This window comes from Rhincodon typus, chromosome 38, assembly GCF_021869965.1.
Source record: "Rhincodon typus isolate 14 chromosome 38, sRhiTyp1.1, whole genome shotgun sequence".
Lineage (NCBI taxonomy): Eukaryota > Metazoa > Chordata > Chondrichthyes > Orectolobiformes > Rhincodontidae > Rhincodon > Rhincodon typus.
Genome location: NC_063369.1, coordinates 8,481,156 through 8,507,164, shown reverse-complemented (window position 1 = coordinate 8,507,164; position 26,009 = coordinate 8,481,156). Strand labels below are relative to the sequence as shown.

The following is a 26,009-nucleotide window of genomic DNA, read 5'->3' as shown; positions in this document are numbered from 1 at the left end:
GGTACAGCCTATTGTCATACAGATATAATTCACACTGGCCCACGGGTACAGCACACTGTCACACAGGTAATATTCACACTGACCCACAGGTACAGCTCATTGTCAAAAAGGTATAGCGCATTATTACATAAATATAACACACTGACCCACAGGTACAGCACACAATGAGACACAGGTATAACACGCTGTCACACAAATATAATACAGCTTAAAGGCACTGATACATGGGAGAACACACTGTCACATTGTTATAAAACACAGCCAGACAGGTACAACATAATGTCACAGAGGTAGAATACACTGTCACACAGGAACAACACATTGTGTCACTCAATTATACAACGTGGTCACCTAAGTACAACACACTGTCCTACATGTATACCACATAATCCTACAGGCATTATACATTGTCATACAAGTATTATATATACTTTTATACATGTATAACACACTGACAGACAGGTGTAACACACTGTTACACAAATACAACACACTGTCATGGAGGTCTAATACACTGTCACACAGGTATTGTACACACTGACAGACAGGTCGAACACACTCACACAGGTATAACTCACATGGTCGCATAGCTATAACATACTCTTACACAGTTATAACTCACATTGTTGCACAAGTATAGCACACTGTCACACAGGTCTGATACATATTGTCACACAGGTATGACACATTCACACCCAGGTATAACACGCTGTCACATTGGCCCACAGGCACAATATATTATCACACAGGTATAACAAACTGCCATACAGGTATAGCGCACTATCACATACGTTTAGCACACTGACACATCAGTATATTTCACACTGACTCACACATACAACATATTGTCATTGTTACACAACACTGTGTTACACAGATATAACAAGTTGCGTCACACATCTATAACACACTGACACGCAGGTATAATGCACTGACCTACAGATATAACACACTGACACACAGGTAAAACACACTGACACACAGTTATAACAAACCTTTACACAAGTAAAGCACACTGTCATACTAGTGTAATACATCATCAAAATGCAACAAAAACTTAAATAGAAAACAATAAACTGTGTTTGCTGGAAATCTGAGAGCTAGAGAAATTCAGCAGGTCGTGGCAGCATCTATGGGGAGAGAAAGCACAGTCAACTGCCACAGCAATTTCTGCTTTTGCAACAAAAGCTTGTTATCTGATAGTTAATCCTTCCTGTTCATCTGGGTTTTTTTCTTTCATTTTCTCTCACACATATCATCCGATTCCATTGCTATTAATATAAAATCCGTGGGTCTGTGAACCTTCCCATCCTGCTCTTTCTCAGCACCACATACACCAAACTGCATGTTTTTGCACCTTCGTAAATGACCCTTTGTATTGACAGCATTGTCATTGTCTAACTTGAAAACCACAGGAAATTCCTCACTGGTCACCATCCTACAACCCTGTCCAAGACCAATCTAGAAATTTCCGGCACAAGTTGGGCGTCACCCGAACTGGACTTCCTAATTTCCCGTATCCCTTCTTTCCTGCTTTCATCATCTTGCATAGCACATCGGAAACTTACCTAGGAAACAGGAGCAGGAATATGCCATTCAGCCCCTCAAATCTCCTCGCCATTCAACTCAATCATAGCCGATCACCTCAGCACCATTTTTCCAGCACTATCCCCATATCCTTTGATGACTTTAATACCTAGAAATCTGTCAAACCCTGATGAATTCCAAATTATGGATCTTGATCTCTTCTTCCTGGTTTCTCAATTAATAATCTTATTACATAAACATCCTAGAAACAAGCTGGAAGCAATGCACGGGGACTATCAGTTTAATATCAACTGACTTTTTTTTCTCTGTCATTGATATCTCAGCATTAAGAGCACAATAGTTGTCACTTCTTTGGACTTTATCTTCAGGTACAACGTGACTTGATAGAACTGCCCCCAGTTCTGCCCAGCAACATCTCTCAATGCCAATGATGAAAACATATTCCAACTTGCCCAAAATGACACATTGACCTTCTACATTAACATGTCATGTGGCCACTCATTGTGGATTCAATGCCAGCTTTAAGATTGCAATGGATTTTTGACACTGAAACAACTTTGAAAGCAGCTCCAATAGCAACGATCAACATGGAATTGGATATATTCTTGAAGCAAAAGAAACATATTGGGCTAGGAGGAAGAGTTGGATGGACCTCTCATAGCAGTGGCCCAGGCATAATGGGCTGAAGGGCCTCCGTCGAAGTTGTATCAGTCTATAATTCTATGACAATGCCTGTTTTTAGTATTATATAAATTGGCATTCAGCCTTGTGGGTCCATATCATATTGCATTCATTAAACAATGCAAAAACAAACACTGAACAATATTCCATTCATTTCTGCATATTCACCGTATCCTGTCTTAGATTCTGGTCAAGCTTGTTTAATTGCAGTTATTTTCCTCTCTACTGGCAGATTTTCAAGCCACAACAAAGTCTAAACAAACCATCCTTCCCCAGCTTCCTTGGCGTCAAATAAATAAATACGCCTAACCTTGCAATGACCTAAAGAACTAAAACCACAGAATTCCTCCAACTTTGTCCTTTCTGAAACAATCTAACCGATAGGAGCCTTCCGTCCAACACTTTAGATTACTGCTCTTGTGCCATCAAGAGGATAGGCAAGATTTCTTTCCACAGCAGCTGCTAAATGTATGTTAGTGTAGTAGTTATAGTGCTGGACTTACAACCTAGAGGTTTGATTTTCAAATCCCAGTTATGGGTGTGATATTTGATGCAATAAAGGCTGGTACCAGTGAAACAAGTGCAGTGGGGGAGGAGGGAAAGAAAGCTTTCCTTTGATCAAGAAACTTCCCAACCACACTCAGTCTAGACCACAGCCAATTGTCATCCCTTAGCTGATGGGAATAAGGAATTCAACTGCATTTCAGGAGGCCTTGATGCTGGTTGTCAGTGTTCCTGTTGCAATTGAAAAAAATAATTTGCTCTGGTTATCATGACTTAGTTTGATCATGGAAGGAAGTGTGGATGGGCAAGTTGCAAATTGTGAAACAGCTCAAGTGAGATATGAGAGAAGTTTAGATGTCCCTGTGTGGCAGGAAGAATGGATTGCAATGGTCACATCCAAAGCCATTAACATTTTGTCCATTCCTTTAAAATGAGCTGGGTGCCCACCAGGATATTGAAAAGAGCCCATTATTGGATTATTGGATTCAGCCTGGACACAGGTTATTTGACTGAGATGATACAAATTTATTCTGTGGTATCAAGTGGTCAATTCACAGTTATGTAGATTGGCATGTTGCTCCTAGGTTGATAAGTTTGCGTTTAATAGGGGTGATGGAGGCCTTGTTGTGGAGGGAATCAAGCTTTATAGTTCGGGCATCTTTACATTTTTGTGGTTATGCAACTCATATTAAACTTTACTGGAACCTGAAGCAGGATATGTTTTCTATGTTTCGCAAGAGGGTGCTCAATAGCTGAACACCTTCTCATTATTTAATAGTATCCCACAGATCTCTGAATTGTATATATGACCCACTAACAGCACTGTGCGTGTCCCTACAGCCCATAGACTGCGGTAGTTCAAGAATCCAGCTCACCATCTCCTGCTCGAGGGCAACTAAGAATGGGCAATAAATGTTGGCCTAGCCAGCAATGCCCACATCCCATGAATGAATAATGAGAAAATCTATATTATTCTGGCTTCTTGAGGACCTTGTAAATCCCCTGGTTCCCATATAGGCACTGTATCATAATTTAATCAAAGCGAAATACCACAGATCCTGGAAATCTGAAACAAAAACCGAAAGTGCTGGAGAAGGTCAGCAGGTTTCTAGTCTGGTATCACTCTTCTTCAGAACTGTGAAAGACCAGAGCCGAAATGTTAACTCTGTTTTCTGTCTCTCCATGGATGCTGCCAGACTTCACTGAGTTTCTCTAGCACTTTCTGCTTTTACATCATAGGTGAATGTTCAGTCATTATTAAGTATTCCTAAACAATCTCGTTATTTTCTTTCAGCTACATCCTTTCTGCTTCTCTGCGTAATCGCTGTCATTATTATCACGGTTCTTGTCAATCACTCTCTCCATTCTCTTCAAACAGCAAATATATGCCATTCTATGCATGGCTCCTTTTCCCATTGCACTCTATTGAAATCAAATCTCCTGTAATAATTCATTGATTCATTTACTCTCAAAATGGGGTTACTTCTCATTACCCCTTTCATTCATTCCTTCTATAATCTCCAACCATTAAAGCAGATATACTGCCCCATTTAACTCACCCCTACTTTCTGATTTGGGCGCAGCTATCTCAGTTGGATAGATGGCTGATGCAGGCTGATGTGGGGTTCAATTCTTGCACCGACTGAGGTTACCATGAAGGCCTGCCTTCTCAATCTTGCCCATCGCCTAGGTGTGGTGACCCTCAGGTAAAGCCACCACCAGTCATCTCTCTCTCTCTCTATAATGAGAGAATGGGAATATGGTGACTTTACATTTACTTTCTGATTTGCCAAATCTTTGATCTAATCCTTTCTTACCCCTGATCTAATCCTGAATTCAACAAGGTTTCTCAATATTTTTATGACTAAAAGTCTTTCATTCATTGTGCATCAGTCAGGCTCCAGACGTCAACCATGGCAGGATAAAATGAGGGAGAAAGCCTGCCCACTGCTGCTTGCTTTTCTATCTAGGTTAAAAAAGATAAGATGTTGGCAGGGGCAGGGACAGGGAAGTTTATCAGTAGGTGCTAGAATTTCCCAAAACGGTGTACAATGTTTAGCCTCTCCTTGACCTGAGGACAACTCCTGAGGAAATCAGCTGTTAGTAACATCAGAATAAAACTGAACCAGGAAAGCTGCTACATTCACCAAAACCAGCAGAGGTGTAGTGTGCCTGTCAGTAATCTTTGGCATATGTCTCTTGTCTAACTGGTCTTTGTGGAGATTGTGAACAGAAGGCATTCCACTAACCTGTGACTGCTGTGGGATATTTACAAAGTTCCCATCTCGTGGTCCAATACTGACAAACCGGTTTGCAGAGGAGGAGCTGGGCGTTGAATATGCTGCAACAAGATACAGAGAAAAGAAAACAGCCTCAGATGGTCAGAAAGGTATGAGGAAAACTTTATGTTACATGATAAGGAATTGACAAACCCTTTTCGCATGCTAGTTAGGCTGCTCAAAGTTTTTTCTCTCTCTCTCCGTCCTCTCTCTGTCTTTCTCTTTCTGTCTGTTTCTTTATCCCTGTCTCTCTGTATCTCTCATCCCATGTCTGTCTCTCTGTCTGTCTTTCTCTCTGTCTATGTCTCTCTCTCTGTCTCCTGAGGGTGCTCTGCTGGGGAGGGGTGTTAGATGGAGGATGGAGGTGTGCGCAGAGTGGAATTGATCCTGAAGGTGCCGACCAAATTCTGTCATGTCGCCCAGAGAACATAACAAGTGGGTACCGGTGAGCTTTGCGATGACTGTCCATCAGTACGATGATGTGGAGGTGCTGATGTTGGACTGGGGTGAACAAGGTCAGAAGTCACATGACACCAAGTTATAGTCAACAGGTTTATTTGAAATCACAAGCTTTTGGAGCGCTGCCCCTTGGTCAGGTGAAGTCCTGATGAAGCAGCAGTGCCCCGAAAGCTTATGATTTCAAATAAACCTGTTGGACTATAATTTGGTGTCATGTGACTTCCGACCTCATCAGTAGGATGACTGACTGTGCTCAATTTCAAGGCCTCTTCTCCATTTTGAAATATCCGTCCTTTAGTCCCACATTCCCAGGACATCTCCCCCACCCACAGTGGGGAGCTATACGTGCGAGAATCTAGAGTGGGTCTGAGTGATTTGAGAGGACTGCAGAGTGAGTGACTGAGCTGGAGAGAGGGAGATTGAAAAGTTGTGACTCCACGAGATAAGTTGCAGCAGGTACACTGTAAGGTTTAAGGTTGAAAACCACCTCCCAGCTCCCAGTCCACCCCCACCCCACAACCTTAGTAAACTCAACCTCCTGGTCACTAACACCACATCTCCTCACCCACCTGTCCCATGGTCCAAGGGTCCCTTATTTTATTCTATAACAGTTAGTCATCTGTATGCAACCCAGTTTCATCTGAAACCTCCACAATTCCATTGCCCAGTGGGAGACATGAAACAAATCAGGAGCAAAGCCTCAGAATGACCTTCTGATAGGGAAACTATCCCCAGTCCTATAGCGTTGGCACAACTTAACACTGACCTTCTGAGCATTTACCTTGGACTCTTTATCAGACACCACGTGCTTGTTTAAAGTTTATTATTTAACCAAACCCATCATTCCTTCCTCACCCCACCACCCCATTTATTTGGAGCTCCCCATTAAAAATTACAGAATTGTTACAACATGGAAGGAGGCCATTCAGCTCATTGTGCCAGCATCGGTTCTACACTTAGTGCCAATCTCCGTATTCCTGCATACTATTCCAATCAAATTAATTGTCAATGCACTCTTGAATTGAACCTGCCTCCACCACACTTTCAGACAGTACATTCCAGACCCTAACTGTGTGGGAAAAGTTTTTCTCACTTAACTCTTGCTTCATTTGCACCATCACTTGCAAGACTGCAATCAAATGTGGTGCCAGTTTGGGCTCTTCCATGTCACAGAATCAAAGAATTGTTATGATACAGGAGGAAGCCAATCCGCCCATCGAGTCTAGGCTGGCCCCTCTGAGTGTGGTGGCATCTTGCTGGCCTTTCTCCCCACAGGCTTGCCTGTGTTGTGCACTTGCTCCCTGGACGAATGCGATCGTTTGGAATTTAATTCTGGATCTCTTTCTTTCTGAATATCTGAATTACCTCAGCCTCAAGGGGAAGCCAATTCCCTGCAGATCATCTTGCAGAAACACACAGTAGGGTTCCTCGCCAAATTCCCTGCCTATCCACCAAACAAACTTTGAACAAATACCCGATAGTGTAGCCAAAACAGAAATTGCTGGTAAAACTCAGCGGACCTGGCAGCATCTGTGGAGAGAGAAACGGAGTTAACGTTTTGAGATGGGAGACTCTTTATCAGAACTGTTAGAGTCACCAGACTCAAACTTTAACTCTGCTTTCTTCCCATAGATGCTGCCAGACCTGCTGAGCTTCTCCAACAATTTCTGTTTTTGTTTAAGACCTCCAGCATCCACAGTTCTTTGTTTTGTTTTACCCAATTGTGAAGGCTTGTTCCTTATGATAAATCAGTTTAAGTTGGAGATTCAACAATGAGGAACACACTATGCAGATTCTCCATAAAGTTCTAAGGGATCTGTGTCTGAATTCTTCTGGCGAAATGTGACAACTCAGAAAGCTTTGGTTTAATTCTGTAGTCAGCAGGTCCTCAGAAACGTCATTATAAAAAAATCAAACATGCATGATAGCTTTCCCTCAACTGGACAGCTTGGGACTTATCCCAGTCCATTGTTGTTTAATCGAGCCGGATCAAACTTTGCACAAACTTGCTTCCACCTCATTCTGGCTCTTTTATGTTCCTTTTTAAGACTCAGCAATCATTGTTAAGTGTCAGCAAGACCCCCTTTCACACTGTAATCAGCTTTAAACAAAACTTGGGAACACAAGTTAAAATTGGATGAGGGGGAATAACAAAGCATGTTAGGTGGTCCAGTGCCCACAGGGTCAATGTGTACAGGTAGGCATCACCATGTAAACTTAGCCACATAAGAGGGGCAGGCAGACATCCAGCCAGCTGGTTCCCTCAACTGCCCATTGTTGGCCTCTTTGCTTCATTCCTTATCAAGTAATGTGGGCACCACTGGCCAACATTTCGCTCAATTCAGGTACTGATTAATTCTGCAGGTTTGTTTTCTGACTTAGGAACTTACCTGAATATGAATGGAGCCGATGGCTCTATCTCCCATTTGCTTCAAAAGCTAAAGCCACGATCGCATTGAATGGCAGAGCAGACACAGTGGGCTGAATGGCCTACATCTTATGATCTTAATAGCTAAGGATGGAGCCTGTAATTTTAGGTAGCATCATGTGGGTATGGTTTGAACCACTCTCAACAGAAACCATAAGCTTTTACCACTCATAGCCTTGAAATTACTGTTGATGGTTTTAACGGACAACTAGCATGTCCTTGATCTGATGTATTAACTGAGACAATAATACAAATCACTTATACAAGTTCTGATATCACTGCCAATATTTTCACTGGCCAATGAGCTACTACCTAGAGAGGAAAAAGAAATTATTTTGTGGGACATGGACATTGCTGGCACAGCCAACGTTTTCTGCCTGTGCCTAATTACCCTTAAACTGAGTGGCTCATGGGACCATTTTTCAAATTCATTTATGGGATGAGGGTGTAACTTAGCTAGTTCAGCATTTAATGCCCATCCCTAATAACCCTGGAAAAGGTGATGGTAAGCTGCCTTCTTAAACAACTGCAATCCTTGTGATGCAGGGACACCCACTGTTAGGGAGGGAATTCCAGGATTTTGACCCAGTGACACTGAAGGAACGGCAATATATTTCCAAGTCAGGATGGGGTGAGCCTTGAGGGGGTGGATCTTAAAGGTGGCGATGTTCTCGTGCATCTGCTGCTCTTGTCCTTCTAAGTAATGGAGGCTGCAGGCTTGAATGGTGCGGTCTATTTTAGAGGGCAGTTCAGAGTCAACTACGTGGCTGTAGGTCTGGAGTCACATGACTGGGTGAGGACAGCAGATCTAGTTCCCTAAACAGACATTAGTGAATCAGATGGATCTGCACAACAATTGATGACAGTTGCCATGGTCACCATCATGAATAACTAGCTTATGATTCTAGATTTATTATTTGAGTTTAAATTCTACCGGGTCCCATAGTGGGATTTGAACCTGGACCCCTACAGTATCAAGAGATAACAAGGTGTAAAGTTGGATGAACACAGCAGGCCAAGCAGCATCAGAGGAGCAGAAAAGCTGACGTTTCGGGCCTAGACCTTCTGCTGTGTTCATCCAGCTCTACACCTTGTTATCTCAGATTCTCCAGCATCTGCAGTTCCTACTATCTCTCCCCCTACAGTGTCAACCTCAGAACTAATCTGAGGAAGGGTCACCGGACCTGAAATGTTAACTCTGTTTTATCCTTTACAGATGCTGCCAGACCTGCTGAGCTTTTCCAGCAACTTTTGTTCCTGACTCACAGCATCCGCAGTTCTTTCAGTTTTTATAAATTAAAGATGACTGTCATAAGCACAGAGGGAAACAATTTGGAGTTTGTTCTATTACGGGCTGCTGGTGACTGTTTCAACATGGAATGATTCAAGTGAAAGGGGAGGGCAGGCAAAATCCAGATTTGAGGTTTCAAAGAGGTTTGAATATAAAGGGGAAAGGGACTAAGAGGTTAACATTTTCAAAGAGTCGGCAATAGCACACTGGGCCAAAAGTGGTACAGAGTTTCAAATTCTCTGTACCATCGCCATTAAAATAATGGAGCAAGGAATCAGGTACAAGCATACTGAGCTGGTATCAGCAACAGCAAATATTTGACATTCTCTGCCTCAATTTGAAAACACTTACAAAAAACACCAACCATTGACAACAACAGAACACGTTCTGAAGTGCATTGAGATGCTCCCTGCCAGTTAGAAATGGTAAGGACCCTTTCTCTCTCTCTTTCCCTCTGCGGTGCCAACGTACAAAACCTAAATACTTCTTACTCAAGGAAAGATGACATCTAGTTGTAACGGTTTGTTCTAAGGCTCAAGGCATGAATACACTCCATGCAACCAACAATATTATTCTTGAAAATAATGAAAAGGAATGTGAGCTCCAGGTTGAAATAAAGAGCAGAAAAACTGCTAGAACAGTAAAAGAATTGGTGGGGCAGCATGAAGTGCTTAGGGTTTGCAAACTTCCAATGGGCTTGTTGTTTACTGTCCCCTGTCCTTTACTGTTCTGCTTTGGGGACAGCTCAGGACTTAGCTCAGCTGGCCAGGTGGCTAGTTTGATGGCGTGGAATAATACCAACAGTGCAGGTTTGATTCTCACACTGGCTGAGGCTGCTGTGAAGGGCTTTTCTTCTTCACCCTCTTGCACTTCAGTGAGGTGTGGTTATCCACAGGTTAAACCACCACTGACTGTGTCTCTCGAACAAGACAGCAGCCTGGGAGACTGTACCTTAATTCCCTGCATTGTGTGGAGATATAAAGGAAAAACTGTTTTGTTCACATTAGGTGCTGGGGAACAGTGCTAGGATCCACTACAGCTACATTACAGTTTCTTTTCAGGTTTGCAATCACAGCTCTGAAAAATACCAATTTCTTTTGTCATCTCCCAAATAGATTAGACAGTGGAACATAGAAACAGGATGAGTTTAGAGTACAGCTCGAGTCTGATCTGCCATTCAAAGAGATAACAGGCTGATATGCCACTTAATTCCATACGCCTGCCTTTGCTCCAGACCCCTTACACCTTCAGATAATAAAAATCTCCAATGTAATATTTACAATTGACTGCACATCAATTTTCATTTATCGAAGAGAGTTTCAACTCCTGCCACTCTTTTGAGTGCAAAAGTGTCTCCAAACACCTCTCCTGGCTCTGTATTTTTTAGACTATGATCCTCCTTGATCCCAGACTAGTGGACTCTGTTTTCCCTTTGTGTTTTGAAGTGGTTTTCTGAATTCCCAGGAGTGTAGCCCCAAGGTTAGAATTGGAAGGGTGACAAGGAATGTTTCTAGGGGAGCACTCCTAAGAGGAGTGTGAGAAGGGTCATGTCATCAGAACAGTGCAGACGTAGACACACACAGCCTTGGACACGCACACACACGCACAAGAGGAAGCGTTCTCCTTCACTTACACGGTGATGTAGGTGATGTGGCTCCTCCCTCTGGGGACGCACTGGTTGATTTTGTGTCAGACATTGCAAGGGGGACGGGTCTGGCCATTGGGGGTGGTGGCGGCAGCAGAAAAGACCCCGCAACCTTGCCCTGGCTGCTGCCGTTTGGCTGTAAACATGGAATAGAACAAAAAGAAAACAAGCAAAGAAGACACGTAGTTTAATACAGCAGAAGACAAATGGGACCTGTGCCAGAGACCTGACCAATGCCATGACAACATTGCAGTCCAGTTCTAAGGTCCCGAACCCCTCCCCCATCAAACCCTACAAAATACTTAACCACCTCCACACCCCCCAACCCCAACCCCCATCCCCTGACCCACTCCGCCCGTCAAAACCGTTCTACTCCTGCAGGACCCGGAAAGAGAAAGAAATGCGACAAACTCAATGTGTCCTTTCATTTTCAATGATTGGATGCCAGTTCTTGAGCAACGTCCATCCAACTCCCCTTGGGTGACAATGAGAGGGTTTTTGAATTTCTTTTGAATTCCAACCCACATTTACAAAGGGATTTGCACTCCGGGAGCAGGGGTGCTTGCTGAATTTCTCACTTGACTAGAATGTTAATGGGTGTGGAATCTCCTTCTGCATTTTTAAAAATTTTTTTGCCTTCTCGTAATCTGACCTGCTGGGCCATCTTGGGCCCAAAGACATGGATTTCCCTGCAATTATAAGAACAGAGGGTTAGGAATCAGTAGGGTATTCACATGAGGATAGATTAATGTCAAAAGGTCGACATGTAGCCTCTACTGTGTCCATCAGAAGCTCCTGTGCTCCTGCCATGGCTGCTCATAGAATGTTAAAACAGACGGCAGCCATTTGGCCCATCGTGCTGGTGCCATCTCCTTGAAAGAGCTTTCATCCAACTCCCCTGCTCTTCCCTGCATCTTGTTCCCCTACAAGCTCTTATCCAATTCCCTGGTGGAAGTTGCAGTTGAAATTTCTTTCAATGACCCTTTCAGACCAACTCATCCCAGATCACAATTCACTTTTATTTTGACCCCAATATGCTGTCTGCCAACTACCTCACATCCTTCTCCTCTGCTTGCCAACCCTATCAACCACACAAGGAAACATCCACTTCATTTTTTCTCCACTGAATGTAATTTAATAAAGAACAAAAGTGGAAGTTGGGGATTGGCACAATATAATAACAATCAAGGAAAAGTCTAATCTTAATTTTGGGATTGCAGTATCAAGAGGTAGGAAACCAAGATGGGTAGATGGAGCTACAACAAAGATCAGCCTTGACCTGTTTGGATGATAGGCCAAGGTCGAGGGCCTGAATGGCCTCCTATCTCCTGTTCCTGGGTTCCTCTTATGTGTGGACGTATTTTTTCCAGGGTTGCTTGGCTCTCATCTCAGCTTGATGCCTCTCTAGTCCTCCAGTGTATAGTCAATGAGCTGAACTCCCTGCCTGGAACAAGCTGGTTACACAGTCAAAAGGAATGCTATGGACATGTCCTATTCGCACTGAGGGACCCACCACTATCAAAGAACATCAGCCTTCATTAGCACAGCACCAAGAGAAAGAGGAAATGTCACCCTGAGCCACATGGGCTAATGAGGTTTTATATTCATTTGCCAGTGCCCTTGAATCAGTGGATCTGGTGCATTGAGTTTAGGAGATGCTACGTCATGTTACAGCTATACAGGGCATTGGCAAGGCCATATTTGGAGTACTGCATATAGTTCTGGTCGCCTTGCTATAGGAAGAATGGTATTAAACTGGAAAGGGTGCTAAACAGATTTACAAGGATGTTACCGAGACCGGAGGGTTTGAATTATCAGGAGACTGGATGGGCTGGGATTTTTCTCCCTGTAGTGTAGGAGGTGAGGGATAACCTTATAGAGGTTTATAAAATCATGAGGGACATAGATAAGGTGAATAGCCAAGGTCTTTTCCCAGGGTAGGGGAGTCCAAAACTAGACAGCATAGGTTTGAGGTGAGAGGGGAAAGATTTGAAAGGGACCTGAGATGCAACTTTTTCACACAGAGGGTGGTGCTAAACAGAATGAGCTGCCAGAGGAAGTAGTAGAGGTGGGTACAATTTCAACATTTAAAAGACATTTGGACAGGTTCATGAATAGGAAAGGTTTAGACGAATTGGGCCAAACGCAGGTTAATGGGATTAGTTCAGTTTAGAAAACCTGGTCAACATGGTCGAATTGGACTGAAAGGCTTGTTTCCATGCTGTATAACTCTATGATTCTATGGCCATTGGAAAGCCCCCCAACCCCTAGCTCAGAAAAACAGGAGCAAATTCAGCATCTGCCAACACCCATTGCTATCAGATTGTGCTGCGTGCTAGTACTTTTTAAACTATCCATGGTATGTGGGCATCACTGGCAAGGCCATTTGATGCCCATTCCCAATTACCCTGAATTGGGAAAAGGCAGGTGATTGAAAAAAAGAACCAGTGCAGGCACGATGGGCCAAATGACCTCCTTCTGCATCATAGCAATCCTGTAAGAGTCAGTCAGTATGTGGCACTGGAGTCACATGTAAGTCAGACCGGGTAAGGACAGCACAGTTCCTTATTTAAGTCACATTAGGTATCTAGCACAGAAACAGGCTATTCAGCCCAACTCATCCATGTCAACCAGGTTTACTAAACGAACTAGTCTCATTTGCATGCTTTTGGCCCATATTGCTCTCAACCTTTTCAAGTCATGTATCTGTCCAACCTCTATGATTCTGGTGAGCCAGATGGATCTTTACAACAACTGACAATTCTTGTCTGACCATCATGACTGAGGCTAGCTTTCACGTGTAGATTTTCAATTCATTGGACTTAAATTCCATGGTGGGATTCAAACCTATGCTTCCAGAACATTTAGCTGGGTTCCTCAGATTACTAGAACAGTGTTTTTCCCCTGCTACATTGTAAATAGATCAGCACAGAGAGAGCACACCACTACTGGAAAGTTAGGAGTGACTGAATAGGTGAATAGTCAGGGGCATAATTTGAAGGTGAAGGGCAGGAGGTTTTGAGGGGATTTGAGGAAAAGCTTTCTCCCCTGGAGAGTGGTAGAATCTGGAATCAACTGCCTGGGAGGATATCAGAGGCAGGAAACCTCACAACGTTTAAAAGGTATGTGGATGAGAACTTGAAATATCATAACATTCAAGGCTATGGGCCAAGTGTTGAAAAATGGGATCTGTGTAGATAGATTGGCGCAGGCACAATGGGCCGAATGGCCTCTTCTATGCAGCCTGACTCTATGACTCTATACCATCATCTCCACTGAGCAGCAGGTCAGGCCTGGTTGCAGCTTTGATGACTCCAGTTTCCCATCCCTCCACCCTCACCCATCATCACCACACACACACACACACACACAAATGTAACAACAGCCTAGACATTGGATAACATAGTGTGATGCAGAGTCCCGTACCCTGGACCAAACACAGGCAAATGAGACTAGTTTAGTTTGGGATACCTGGTCAGCACGGAAGAGTTGGACCAAATGGTCTACTTCCATGCTGTATGACTCTATGAATCTATGACCTTATCCTGAGCCAGACCCAGAGGTCTGATGGGAGATGGGAGAAAAGTTCAATAAAACAACATTAAATTCAGGCTCCACTACAAATTCAGGGTCATTGCTGGTGCATTAAAAATAAGTAATTCTCTTTCTTGATTGAACTAGTATAAAGGCTGCCTCTCTCGTCTTGTTTACCGCATGACCCTGAACTAGGGGCCTTCAATGTGAGTTCAATGTAGCGGTGCATTGTTCCAAGTGAATTTTGTGTGGTTTACTCCAATGTGGCACATGTGTTAAAAGAAATGATGTCCAGCGTTTTCACACATTAACACCCACTTTGTAACTAATATTAAGATCTCTCCAGATGGAGAAAATCAGACAATTTGTACACTGAACGATGCAACCAGGCTCGGTGACCTGAGCGGAGCTTTACACAGGGGAGCATGAGGTACAAAATGGAGTTGAGTATCAGAGTGAACTTCTCACAAAGCCAACTTCTGTGGTGAGGGAAATGAATAGTGCCGCTGCCTCTAGCAACCTGACTTGTGGTCGACAGGAAGTTTATCCTGCTTGCACTTCCTGTGGCTGACTGAGAGAGAGAGAAAGAGAGAAAAAATCCCTGACACAGTGGTGTTATTTATTTTTAATACTTTTTAGTGTTTCAATCCATTAACGAAACATCATGCCTATGGAATTTGACTGTTAACTGTTTGCAGTGTCATTCAGTTTCAAAAAGCAATGAGTTTACTTCATTGACAACTGCTAAGATCGTAAGACATAGGGAGCAGAAATAGGCTATTCTTCCCATCGAGTCTGAACCGCAACTCAATGAGATCATGGCTATTCCACTTTCCTGCCGTATCCCCATAATCTTTGTGTCCCTACCTGATTAAAAATCTGTCCATCCTTGAATATACTTAATCCCTCGACAGCCCCCTGGGGTAAAGAACTCCACAGATTCACTACCCTCTGAGAGAAGAAATTCCTCCTCATCTCTGTCTTAAACGTGCAACCCTTTATTCTGAGATTATACCCTCTGGTCCTAGACTGTCCCACATGGGGAAACAACCTCTCTGCATCGACGCTGTAAACTCCTCTAAAAATCTCATATGTTACAATAAGATCTCTTCTCATTCTTCTCAGTCCCAGGGAGTACAGGCCCAACCTCTCCTCATAAGAAAATCCCTATATACCTAAAATCAACCTGGTGAACCTTCTCTGGACTGCCTCCAATGCCAGTATGTCTTTCCTAAGGTAAGCAGCCCAAAATTGTTTACTGTATTACAGTTGTGGTTTGACCAGTGTTTTGTATAGTTTTAGCAAAACCTCCCTACTTTTAAACTCTATTCTCTAAAATAAAGGCCATCATTCCATTGGCTTTGCCTATCACCCGCTGAACTTGTATGCTAGCTCTTTGTAATTTATGTACAAGAACTCCCAAATTCCTCTGTGTTGCAGCTTTCTCCATTTAAATAATATTCAGCTTCTCTATTCTTCCTGCCAAAGTGCATAATCTCACATTCCCACATTATCTTCTGTGTGCCAATGCCTTGCCCACTCACTAAACCTGTCTATGTTCCTTGGCAGACTCCTTGTGTCATCCTCACTACTTGCCTTCCCATCTATTTTTGTGTCATCTGCAAACTTGGCCATAGTACATTCACTTCCCTCATCCAAGTCATTAACATATATTGCCAATAATTGTGGGCCCAGCATTGATCCTTGTGGCACTCCACTAGTTACAGGTTGCTATCCTGAAAATGCCCCCTTTACCCCGACTCTTTGTCTTCTATTAGTTAACCGATCCTCTATTGATGTTAATGTACTACTCCCAACACCACGACTCTTACTTTATTAAGTAGACTTAGTGTAGTGTCATATCAAAGATCAGTATCATAGAATCCCTACAGTGTGGAAGCAGGCCATTCGGCACATCAAGTCCACACCAATCCTCTGAAGAGCATCCCACCCAGATCCAGTCCCTGTAACCCTGCATTTCTAATGGCCAGTCTACCTAACCTGCATATCTTTGGGCTGTGGAAGGAAACTTGGGCTCTGGAGGAAACTCATGCCAACATGGCGAGAATGTTCAAACTCCACACAGACAGTCACCCAAGGCTAGAATTGAACCCGGGTTCCTGGCATTATGAGGCATATGTGCTAACCACTGAGCCACCGTGTTGCCCTTATGTTTTGGAAAACTAATTACATCTACTGAACCCCCTTTATCTATACTGTTTATTACCTCCACAAAGAATTCTATTAAATTCGTCAGGCATGATTTCCCCTTCATGAAGCCATGCTAACTCTGTTTGATTATATTGTGCCTTTCTAAATGCTCTGCTATTACATCCTTTAGAATAGACTCTCATTAGACTTATATTTATATAGGCATCTTTAATGTCATGGAAAGTCTCAGGGTACTTCTTGGGAGCATCATAAAACAAAGTATGATGTCAGGCTACACAAGTAGATATTAAGTTAGATCGGTGAAAGAGCTGCTTTATAAGGAATGTGTCAATGGTTGGTGAAAAATGGTGGAGAGTCAGAGAGAAGTAGAGAGGCCATTCCTGAGCTTGTCACTGCCATTGCAATTGGGAGTACTAAACAGACCAAAATTAGGAGTACAGATATCTAGGAGGGTTGTAGAGATGAAAGTGATGACAGAGATAGGGAGGGGTGAGGTCAGGACTATGATACAAGGATGAGAATTTTAACATCAAGACATTGCTTGACTGGGAGCCAAATTGGGTCAGCAAGCATAGTGGGATGGGGCATGGGTAGCTGAATTTTATGACTGCAAGTATAAAGAAAAACCAGCCAGGAATGCCTATTTTCCTCACTTATCTGCCCATTTACTAGACAATGACTCAGTTGATTCATCACTCATATAGAGGCCTCATGTAGTAAACACTCCCTGGCTATAACACAACTTCTCTACATGCACCTATCAACTGTTGGCTAAAGGCCTGAAACACACAAAAAAGTAAAAATTTAACAGATCATGAGTTAGCAGTTCACTGCAAAATCTTTGGATGCCAGGAATCAAGCTGAAAGCTTTGAGTTGGCGTGAGTGAAGATGAGGGAATCAGTACCTTCTCGCTGTCTGAAGTGCCACAACTAACACCGGATATTTCCTTGGATAATTATACCCTGTAGACCCAAATGAAGGAGCTGATCACTGACTGGTGATCAATTCACAAATAATTCTTCCAATGAGAAGCACACTGCAAGATTGGGTGTCAGAGTGTAAAGCAAGAGTCAGTCAATTTGGTGAGAAGAAGGTGCAAGTTTAGAGTATGTTAAGTACAAAGGTGCGATAGCAATGGCATTATTTCTTGGGCTAACTGAGTTTAGGACCCTTTGCAATCTCAAGTGTGGTTTGAGACCAGTATAAGCCAGGAAGAACTTAGTTATACCGACAATCTGAAGTTCTCCCTAGCCTGGCAAGTTATGTGTGTTTACAGTCCTACCGTTTGGTGCCTCAATGCAAATCCTATACTTTCTATCCATAGACGGGATTATCAGCTCTTTGTAAATACTGTATGCAAGTGGAATTTTAATGATGTTTCCATCCACTTCAGTAAACCGTCTCAAAGGTTTTTGCAAGCTTGCTGGACAGTAGTGAAGGTTGAATTGCCCCGGCAAGTTAGTGACGGACAGTGAAGAACTCTCCTCTTGGAACATACAGAGTTTTGGATCAGAAAGCTCTCTGCCTAGCTGTTTCAGTTTTGTAATGGTGCAATGTTGAAAGATTCATTCTAAATTGGAGGCAACCAGTGGTTTAGGTCTTTTTAATTGACCTGTTCAGAGATTTTACAGCACACCTCTGGAGCAGGTAGGACTTGAGTCCAGGTCTCCTGGGTCAGAGGCAGGGACATTACCACTTTTCCCCTCCAGGTAGTGGTTTAGCTCAGAATGGGTGCTCCAAAAGGTAAATGCTGGTGACACAGTCAGGCACCTGTGCAGACTCCAATGATGTGACAAGTTATGTGAGGATCAAGTCAATGTGAGCACATTCACAAACACAGGGCAATGCATTCAAACCCTTCACACAATGCAGTTCAGTAAATCAGTCCAGTTACCCCCAACATCATTGCACATCTTGGCTGCTGGATATCACGTGCACTGCATCTTCAACTGTCCTCTTCCCTGTTTCTTAATCCCCCCATGGCCTTACTCCTCCCTATCTCTAGAATTTTCTTCGATCCAAGACAATCTGCACTCCTCACATTCTGTATCCCTGATCTTAATGAGGATGAGGAGGTGGTGACCCAATGGTATTATTACTGGAGGGTAACGCAGTGGCCCAGCCTAATACTCTGGTGACATGGCTTCAGAATCGCACCCTGCCAGATGGAGAAATTTGAGTTCAATTAAAAACCTAGCCTCATGGTGACCGTGCAACCATTGATGATTTTTATAAAAAGCCATCTGGGTCACTAATGCCCTTGACTGTTGGAAATCTGTCTTCCTGACCTGGTCTGACTCCAGACCCAGAGTGCTGTGGTTGATTCTTAACTCTGGGCAATTAAGGAAGGGAAATAAATGCTGGCCTGGCCAGTAACACCCACATCCCGTGAATAAATAAACTGCTCCACCCTCGGTGGACGTGTCTTTAGTTACCTAGGTGCCAAGCACTGGAGTTTCCTTCTCTACCCTCCTCCTCCTCTCTATCCTGCCTGCTTCCTTCGGGATACTCCCTAAGTGCCTATCTTTGATCAAACTTTTGGTCATCTGGTTTTATGCTGTTCAGTGTCATACTACACTCCACAACACTCCCATGAAATACCTTGGGACGTTTCATGAGGTTAAAGGCACTCTATAAATAGAAGTAATTGTAACTCCACTGCTTTATCGTCCAGTAAGACAAGGATAGCAAGTCCGTGGCAATTGACCAACTCCATAACGCTTTCTGAGTCATTCACCAATCTGAAGTGGAACTATATCGCTGTACTTTCATTCTGGGTCAAAACCTTGGGAGCTACACAGACAGCAGCAGTTCAGAAACACCACACCTTTCTGTGGGTGATTAGAAATGGGCAATAAATGCTGGCTTTGCCAGTGATGCCTGTGTTATGCGAATGCATAAATAAAAGGGAAACCTGCTCTATTCATTTAAATAGTTCTCCCTGCTGAGACATATAAACTGGTTGGTCTCACATTGATAGGCAAGGTGATGTGCTGACTGAATTCAAGGGAGCAAAGGTTAAAGGTGAGCAGAGGCCTGTGCAGACTTAATTCAGTTTCTATTTCGAGCTAAACACTGTGATGCTTTTTTATTTTTCCAATGTAAACTCCTATATCTGCATTGACAATGGAAACTGCCTATGTAAACATGTCACATTGTAACTGCACTTTCCCGTCAGCAGTGGCACTGCAGTGCATGGGCTGGGCAGTAGGCAACATGATTTTAAATGCAGATGTAGGAAACTGTAATGGCAAATTGTCAGTGGAAGTTAATGGAGATGGAAGTTTTTTTTAATGTAGCACAGAATTAATCTAAAACAAATTTTACAATCCTTTGGGGAGCAGGGGGTTGAAATTCCCCCATCAATACATTTTCTGGAAAATTCAATGTGAGTGAAAAATGGGAATGGTGACTTTGAGGTTTAACTTCTCTGGCTTGTTTGATATTTGCACTGAATTCCATTGGGTCTTTTATTTATTGCAGATGTTAACCCATTCATTAAAGTCAGGTTAATGAGTCCATTAAAATGTTTCCCAGGAGAACTTCATTCAGGTCTTTTAACCCATGCACTGCTACTTTTTGGTATGAAGAAGAAGGTGAGAAGCATGTTCCTTCATTGTTTTCAGAGCAGTGCTGAGGGTTAGACTCCCTGTTTTAGTGTGTCTTTTCTGAAGTTTTATCCATACAATTAACATGTCTGGAAATGCAAAATATCAGAAACTAGGGAAGACAAGCAAGACAATCTATACAACTGTAACAAGCATCTAAACCACAGTTAGCTGCACTGTGTACCTTGTGTGCAGAGTTGAAATTCACTCAGTTAATCCCTAGGATGAATGGCACAGACACGATGGGACAAATGGCCTCTTCCTGTGCCATAAAAACTCTACGACTCTATGAGACAGCTGTCTTATGAGAAGGTGATGGCCTAGTGGTATTATGACTAGACTATTAATCCAGAAATTCAACTAATGTTCTGTGGACCCCGTTTGAATCCTAACATGGCAGATGGTGGAATTTGAATTTGACTTAAAACAAAATTAAGAATCTACTGATGATCATTGCTGATTTTCAGGAGAAAACCCCATCTGACTAATGTCATTCAGGGAAGGAAGCTGCCATCCTCAGCTGGGAGGTGGTCTGAGGCCCAGTCAGGATTGAGATGAGCTAACTTTGAGTCACAGAAACTGGGAGGACATGTGGAACTGTGACACACTATCAGCTCAGCCAGCAGTTGAACCTTCATGCCACCAGCATAGTCTGAGCTAGGTGAGCATAAATATCATTGCAGTCAAGTGAATGAGACCCCCTTTCAGTCCAGGAAAGGGGAACGTAATCATCGGCAGTTAATATACCTGCCACCTCCGAACTGGATCTCCTAAATGCATGTGTTTGCTATTAGCTGTTTTTCTTTAGACTGCTAATTCTTGGTTGTGCTGAATTACTGAATGGATAATTACAGGGCACAGAGAACAACAATTAACTATTTTAATCTGAAGTTTATAGAAATTTCTCGCCAAAATGGAGTGTCTTGGGAAAAATATCTGTGCATCTCGTGGGAGCCTTCAGCATTAGCTGCTGCACTTAGTCAACTTGACAACATTCTACTCTCACTGTGACTGCTCTGAGCTAATTATTTTTGGGAGTTTCTTGCCAGTGCATTTCCTGATAGGAGGTGATGCTGTGGTTACCTCGAGTTTTGGAGTCTGCCACCTCTGTTCACTGGGGATCAGAACTCATCCATAAAGTCATGGCCAGGGGCTCCAGATGTCCTCACCTCTTGCTCTCCTTACCCTGCCCTGCCTGCAGAGTTGGTGAGCCCCACTGGCCTTCCACGGTATCGACCTTCAACAAACTCTCCATATGACCTCCCGTTCCCCTGATACCAGCCCTCTCAGCTCCTCACAACTCCCCTGGTCTGGCTGTCATTCTCAGACTATGCCCCCTAGTTCGAGAATCCGCAACCAGTGGAAATAGTTTACCTTTATCTACGTTAATATCTTGAAGATTTTGATTAGATCTACCCTAAAACTATTTGGTGACACCACCTCCACCTGGGGAAGAGAGTTCCAAAGACTCATGACCTACTGAGAGAGAAAAAAAAAATTCTTCTGCGCCTCCATCTTAAATGGGAGATGCCTATTTTCAAACTCTGACCCCGAGATCTCATTTCCTAAAGGAGAAAATGGACCTTCAGCATCAATCCTAGTAAGTCACCTAAGGGACTTATCTGTTCCAGCGACATTAGCTAATTGGAACAAGGACGTTGGGATGTTTCTTTTTATTCACTCATGCGATGAGGGTGTTGCTGGCTAAACCAGCATTTGTTGCTGATCCCAGAGGGGTCTCATTTCTTTGTTGAGACTTCATAGCGATTGATACAATTGAGTAGCTTGCTAGGCCATTTCAGAGAGCAGTTGAGAATCAACCACATTGCTGGAGTCACATGTGTCTCAATAACTTAACTGAGTTTTTTGAAGAAGTGATGAAGAGGATTGATGAAGGTAAAGCAGTGAACGTTGTCTATATGGATTTCAGCAATGCATTCAACAAGGTTCTGCATGGTTAACAAGGTTAGATCACATGGAATACAGGGAGAACTAGCCATGTGGATACAAAATTAGCTTGAAGGTAGGAGACAGAGTATAGTGGTGGAGGGTTACTTTTCAGGCTGGAGGTCTGTGACCAGCGGTGTGCTGGGTTCACTGCTTTTTGTCACGTATAGAAATGATTTGGATGTGAATATAGGAGGTATGGTTAGTAAATGTGCAGATGACACCAAAATTGGTGGTGTAGTGGACAGTGAGGGAGGTTAGCTCAGAGTACAATAGGACCTTGATCAGATGGGCCTATGGGTTAAAGAGTGGCAGATGGAGTTTAATCTAGATAAATGTGAGGTGCTACATTTTGGTAGGGCAAATCAGGGCAGAATTTATACACTTAATGGTAAGTTCCGTGTTTTCGAAGCTGATGCCAAAATTTGCTAAACCAGCTGTAATTTCTCAAACTGGTGGGGCATTTACTTTGCATATTCATGTTCCTCTTTTGGGAGGTTCTAGGAGCCTGTTGAACCACATCACGAATACTTCTCCCAAGGCCAACAAGCCCTGGAATAGGACGTGAACCCAAAGATTCTAACTCAGGGTAGGCACAGTGAGTTACCAGACTAGCTTGGTGTGATCGGAGCTCAACACTGTCATTTATACAAGTTCAATCATTTCCTAAATAACCCATTCAGTCATGGTATAACACACATCAGGGGCAGGTGGGACTTGAACCTGGGTCTTCTGGCTCAGAGTTAGATGCTAAAGACTGTACCACACGGCCCCCATATTTATGCAAGTCATTTTAAACCTGTTAATTAATGAGAACCATTGAGGCCCCAGAGTAGAAAGAGCTGGGATCTAATCCCTAGTCCTACCAGGACGTGGTAGCACATTCCATTCGGGTTACCATGGGGATCATTAATCCCAGCTGGGATGCATTGGTGGGAGCTATTACAGGGAAAGCTGTTCTCCAAGACAAATCGCCTGTGACTCCCTGCTTAGGCTATAAGCATGGCCAAAGGATAACCAAATCCTAACAAGACAAGTGAGGTTTTCCAGACAAGTGGAGAGAAGAATACTGAGAATATCACAGCAGAAAATACAAACAAGACATTCCTAACAAATTTGCTTCTTGCTAACAGGAAGTAAAGAAATTATTAGTATAATTTATGTCAAAAGGCAGCAGTAGCAGATATCTTAAAAGGTCAATGCAAAAAGATTTTTCCACAAAGCACTTAAGCACATAAGACAGTTTTAAAGAGTGAGTCTCACTGTCCGAGTCCTTTTAATGGTGTACTCAATGCCTGCAGAGACTTTAGATCACTTTCTCAATTGCTGGAGCTGTGCTTTATTTAAGAGGTTTCATGCAGTGGTGACTAATCATGGGACCCAGTGAATAAATCATGCCAACTCAGTGGTCCTGGTCCAGTTGCGATGCCAGGCCCCAGTGGGGTCTGCATCTTGGTCAGGGAGCTAGGGAGCTGGGTAACTGACACATGGGTGTTTATATATCAATGTTTCTGGAGAATTGAGCCCCAGAAGGCAAGCGTTATACAGCTTCCAGCAAACAGTGAGTCTGCTCAAAGGAGAAGGGGGCAAGGGTGGGTGTAGGTAAGCAGGTAGGCCAGCTCACCCGCAGTAGGTGGCACTCAGGAACACTGGTGAATAGGGTGAGAGAGAGAGAGAGTTGGCCTCTCTATTGGTATAGTGTAAGGCTCAGGCTCAAAGGATGAGAACGCTGAATTAACGAGTCAGCATAATGAAGACAGAAGTGACCTGACGAAATCTGCAATGGATCAAGTCTATACTGTCGATGAGGCTGGTGAGGCAGCCAGCATCAGCATCAGCATCAAAGAATGGAACACTTTCCATTATTCTCTGCCCAGCCTTCCGCTAGGGCTAGAGGACTTTCACTTGCAACTGTCTCGCCCCACCCCTCAACTGTGTTAACCCCAGGTTGTGTGCTCCTGATATCCCCCCCACCTTTGGAGATAGAGGTTCTGTACCTCATGAGAGTAACTTCCTCCTGTTGCTGATTGCCGTGGAAGAGGAAATCTTTCCTGATTCTCCATGCATTGAGCTCAGCTACAATATTCCTTTCATGGTACTAGTTATTTTACAAATCAACCTGTTCAGAGATGTCAGTAAACACCCCTGGAGCAGGTGTGACTTGAACTCCTGGCTCACAGGTAGGGACAATACCACTGCACCACCAGAGCTCATCCCTTCATGTTGCATCTTTGTGGACCAATCATTCCATCGGGAATGAGATTTAGCATTTCCCCAGGAGAGGAGGTTTACCAGACTAATTCCTGGAAGGAGTAAGTTGTCTGTTGAGGAAAGGTTGGGTAGGCTAAGCTTGTATCCACTTGAATTTAGAAGATTAAGTGGAAACTTGATTGCAACATACATGATTAAATGGCCTTTGGCAGATGTTGAGGTGATGTTCCCTCTGATGGGAGAATTAAGAACAAGGGGCAACTGTTTAAAAATAAGCGCACCCATTTCAGACAGAAATGAGGCAAAATTATTCTCCCAGAGGGTTGTGAGTCTTTGGGACCTCTTTTCCTGAAAACATGGTGGAAGGCAGAGGTAGATAGATCCTTATTAAGCGATGGGCGTGAAAGATTGTCAGGGACAGGCGGGAATGTGGATTGGAGGTTATAACCAGATCAGCCATGATCTTATTAAATGGCAGAGCAGGTTTGACCGGCTGAATGGCCTCCTCCTGCTCCCAGTTTGTATGTTCACTTGGGTCAAGGCTTGACATCAGGTGATGGGACCTTTTTGATGGCTGTTTTTTTATGGTCCGGAGAGAAGTGGGGCAATCTGATGACGGGGTTGGAACTGGGTTTGGTCTTTGTGCGCTACTGTGTCCAAAAGGGCTGACTCATGTTGGCACTCCCCCCCCTCCTTTACCTTACCTGAATGCCCACTGACCACATGGTATCCTGGACAGGGAGTGAGCAAAGACGGTGCTTCCCATTGTGTGCAGGAAATCCGAGGAATCAGGTGGGGCTTGGGTCAGTGGAACCATCCATAACTTCATAACCTTACTGCACTCTCACCCAATATCTGCCATGGTCTTCCAGCTGGGGTCAGGGGTTGGCCACCCAAATATCAGTGTGGTACATGGCTGACAGGCTAACCAGAGATAACTATCCCCAATTGGACCAGTAGCTAGTTAAATTCACTCCACCCAGTCCATGTTCTACTGTAGCTCAGTACGACACAATGGCTGGTGTTCACAACACAGACCTGGAGAGAGGGGAGATGCTAATGGCAAATGTGCCAAATGACAAGCTAAGTCAAAAAGATCTGAGTGGAGGTCTGAGGTGGGGGTGGGGGACTCACTCTTTAATCGCCAGAGGAGGAAATAAGCGTTTACATTTGAGAGCTCGACCACTAACTTCTAGAAGCATGGTTTTTCACAAATCGGAAACAGAACAATAGGAAGCAGCAGAGTAAAAGCTGGAGCCTTACATTCAGGTACCCCACCTGTCCTGTGGCCTGACTGGAGCTGTCGGAGCAGATCAGCTGAACAAACTCCTTCAGAGGGTCTTGGCTGGCATGGTGATGGTAGCGGATGGTTGGGTGGGTAAAGTAGGGGCTTGGCTGCTGGATGATGGAGGACGGTGGGAAATGGATAGCGGAGGCCGGCCCTCGAGGGCTCCCTGTGTTTTTCAAAAACAGGAAAAAAAATGCAGAGATAGATGCAAACGCAAGGCAGTCAGCATTTCATGAACAGCATCTGCGGCTAACACATAGAGAATGAAACAAAACGAATAACTTTCCCCCATTCAAACACGGTTCGACCTCACTGATAGTAGGAACTGCAGATGCTGGAGAATCCGAGACAACAAGGTGCAGGGCTGGATGAACACAGCAGGCCAAGCAGCATCATAGGAGCAGATGCTGCTT

The 26,009-nt window shown here is 43.7% G+C and overlaps 1 protein-coding gene across 11 annotated transcripts in view; it reads right to left on the bottom strand.

Moving 5' to 3' along the window:
- nfixb (nuclear factor I/Xb) overlaps positions 1 to 26,009 on the bottom strand; it is a 421,090-nt gene that overhangs the window by 41,695 nt on the left and 353,386 nt on the right. For 8 of the 11 annotated variants that reach the window (XM_048617764.1, XM_048617762.1, XM_048617763.1 and 5 more), the window contains 3 exons: positions 25,572 to 25,762; positions 10,824 to 10,971; positions 4,983 to 5,074 (listed from right to left, as the gene is read on the bottom strand). In XM_048617764.1, coding sequence (XP_048473721.1) covers positions 4,983 to 5,074; positions 10,824 to 10,971; positions 25,572 to 25,762 — 431 coding nt within the window. The remainder of the gene's footprint in view (positions 1 to 4,982; positions 5,075 to 10,823; positions 10,972 to 25,571; positions 25,763 to 26,009) is intronic. The other 3 variants (XM_048617769.1, XM_048617771.1, XM_048617772.1) reach the window with 3 other exon arrangements.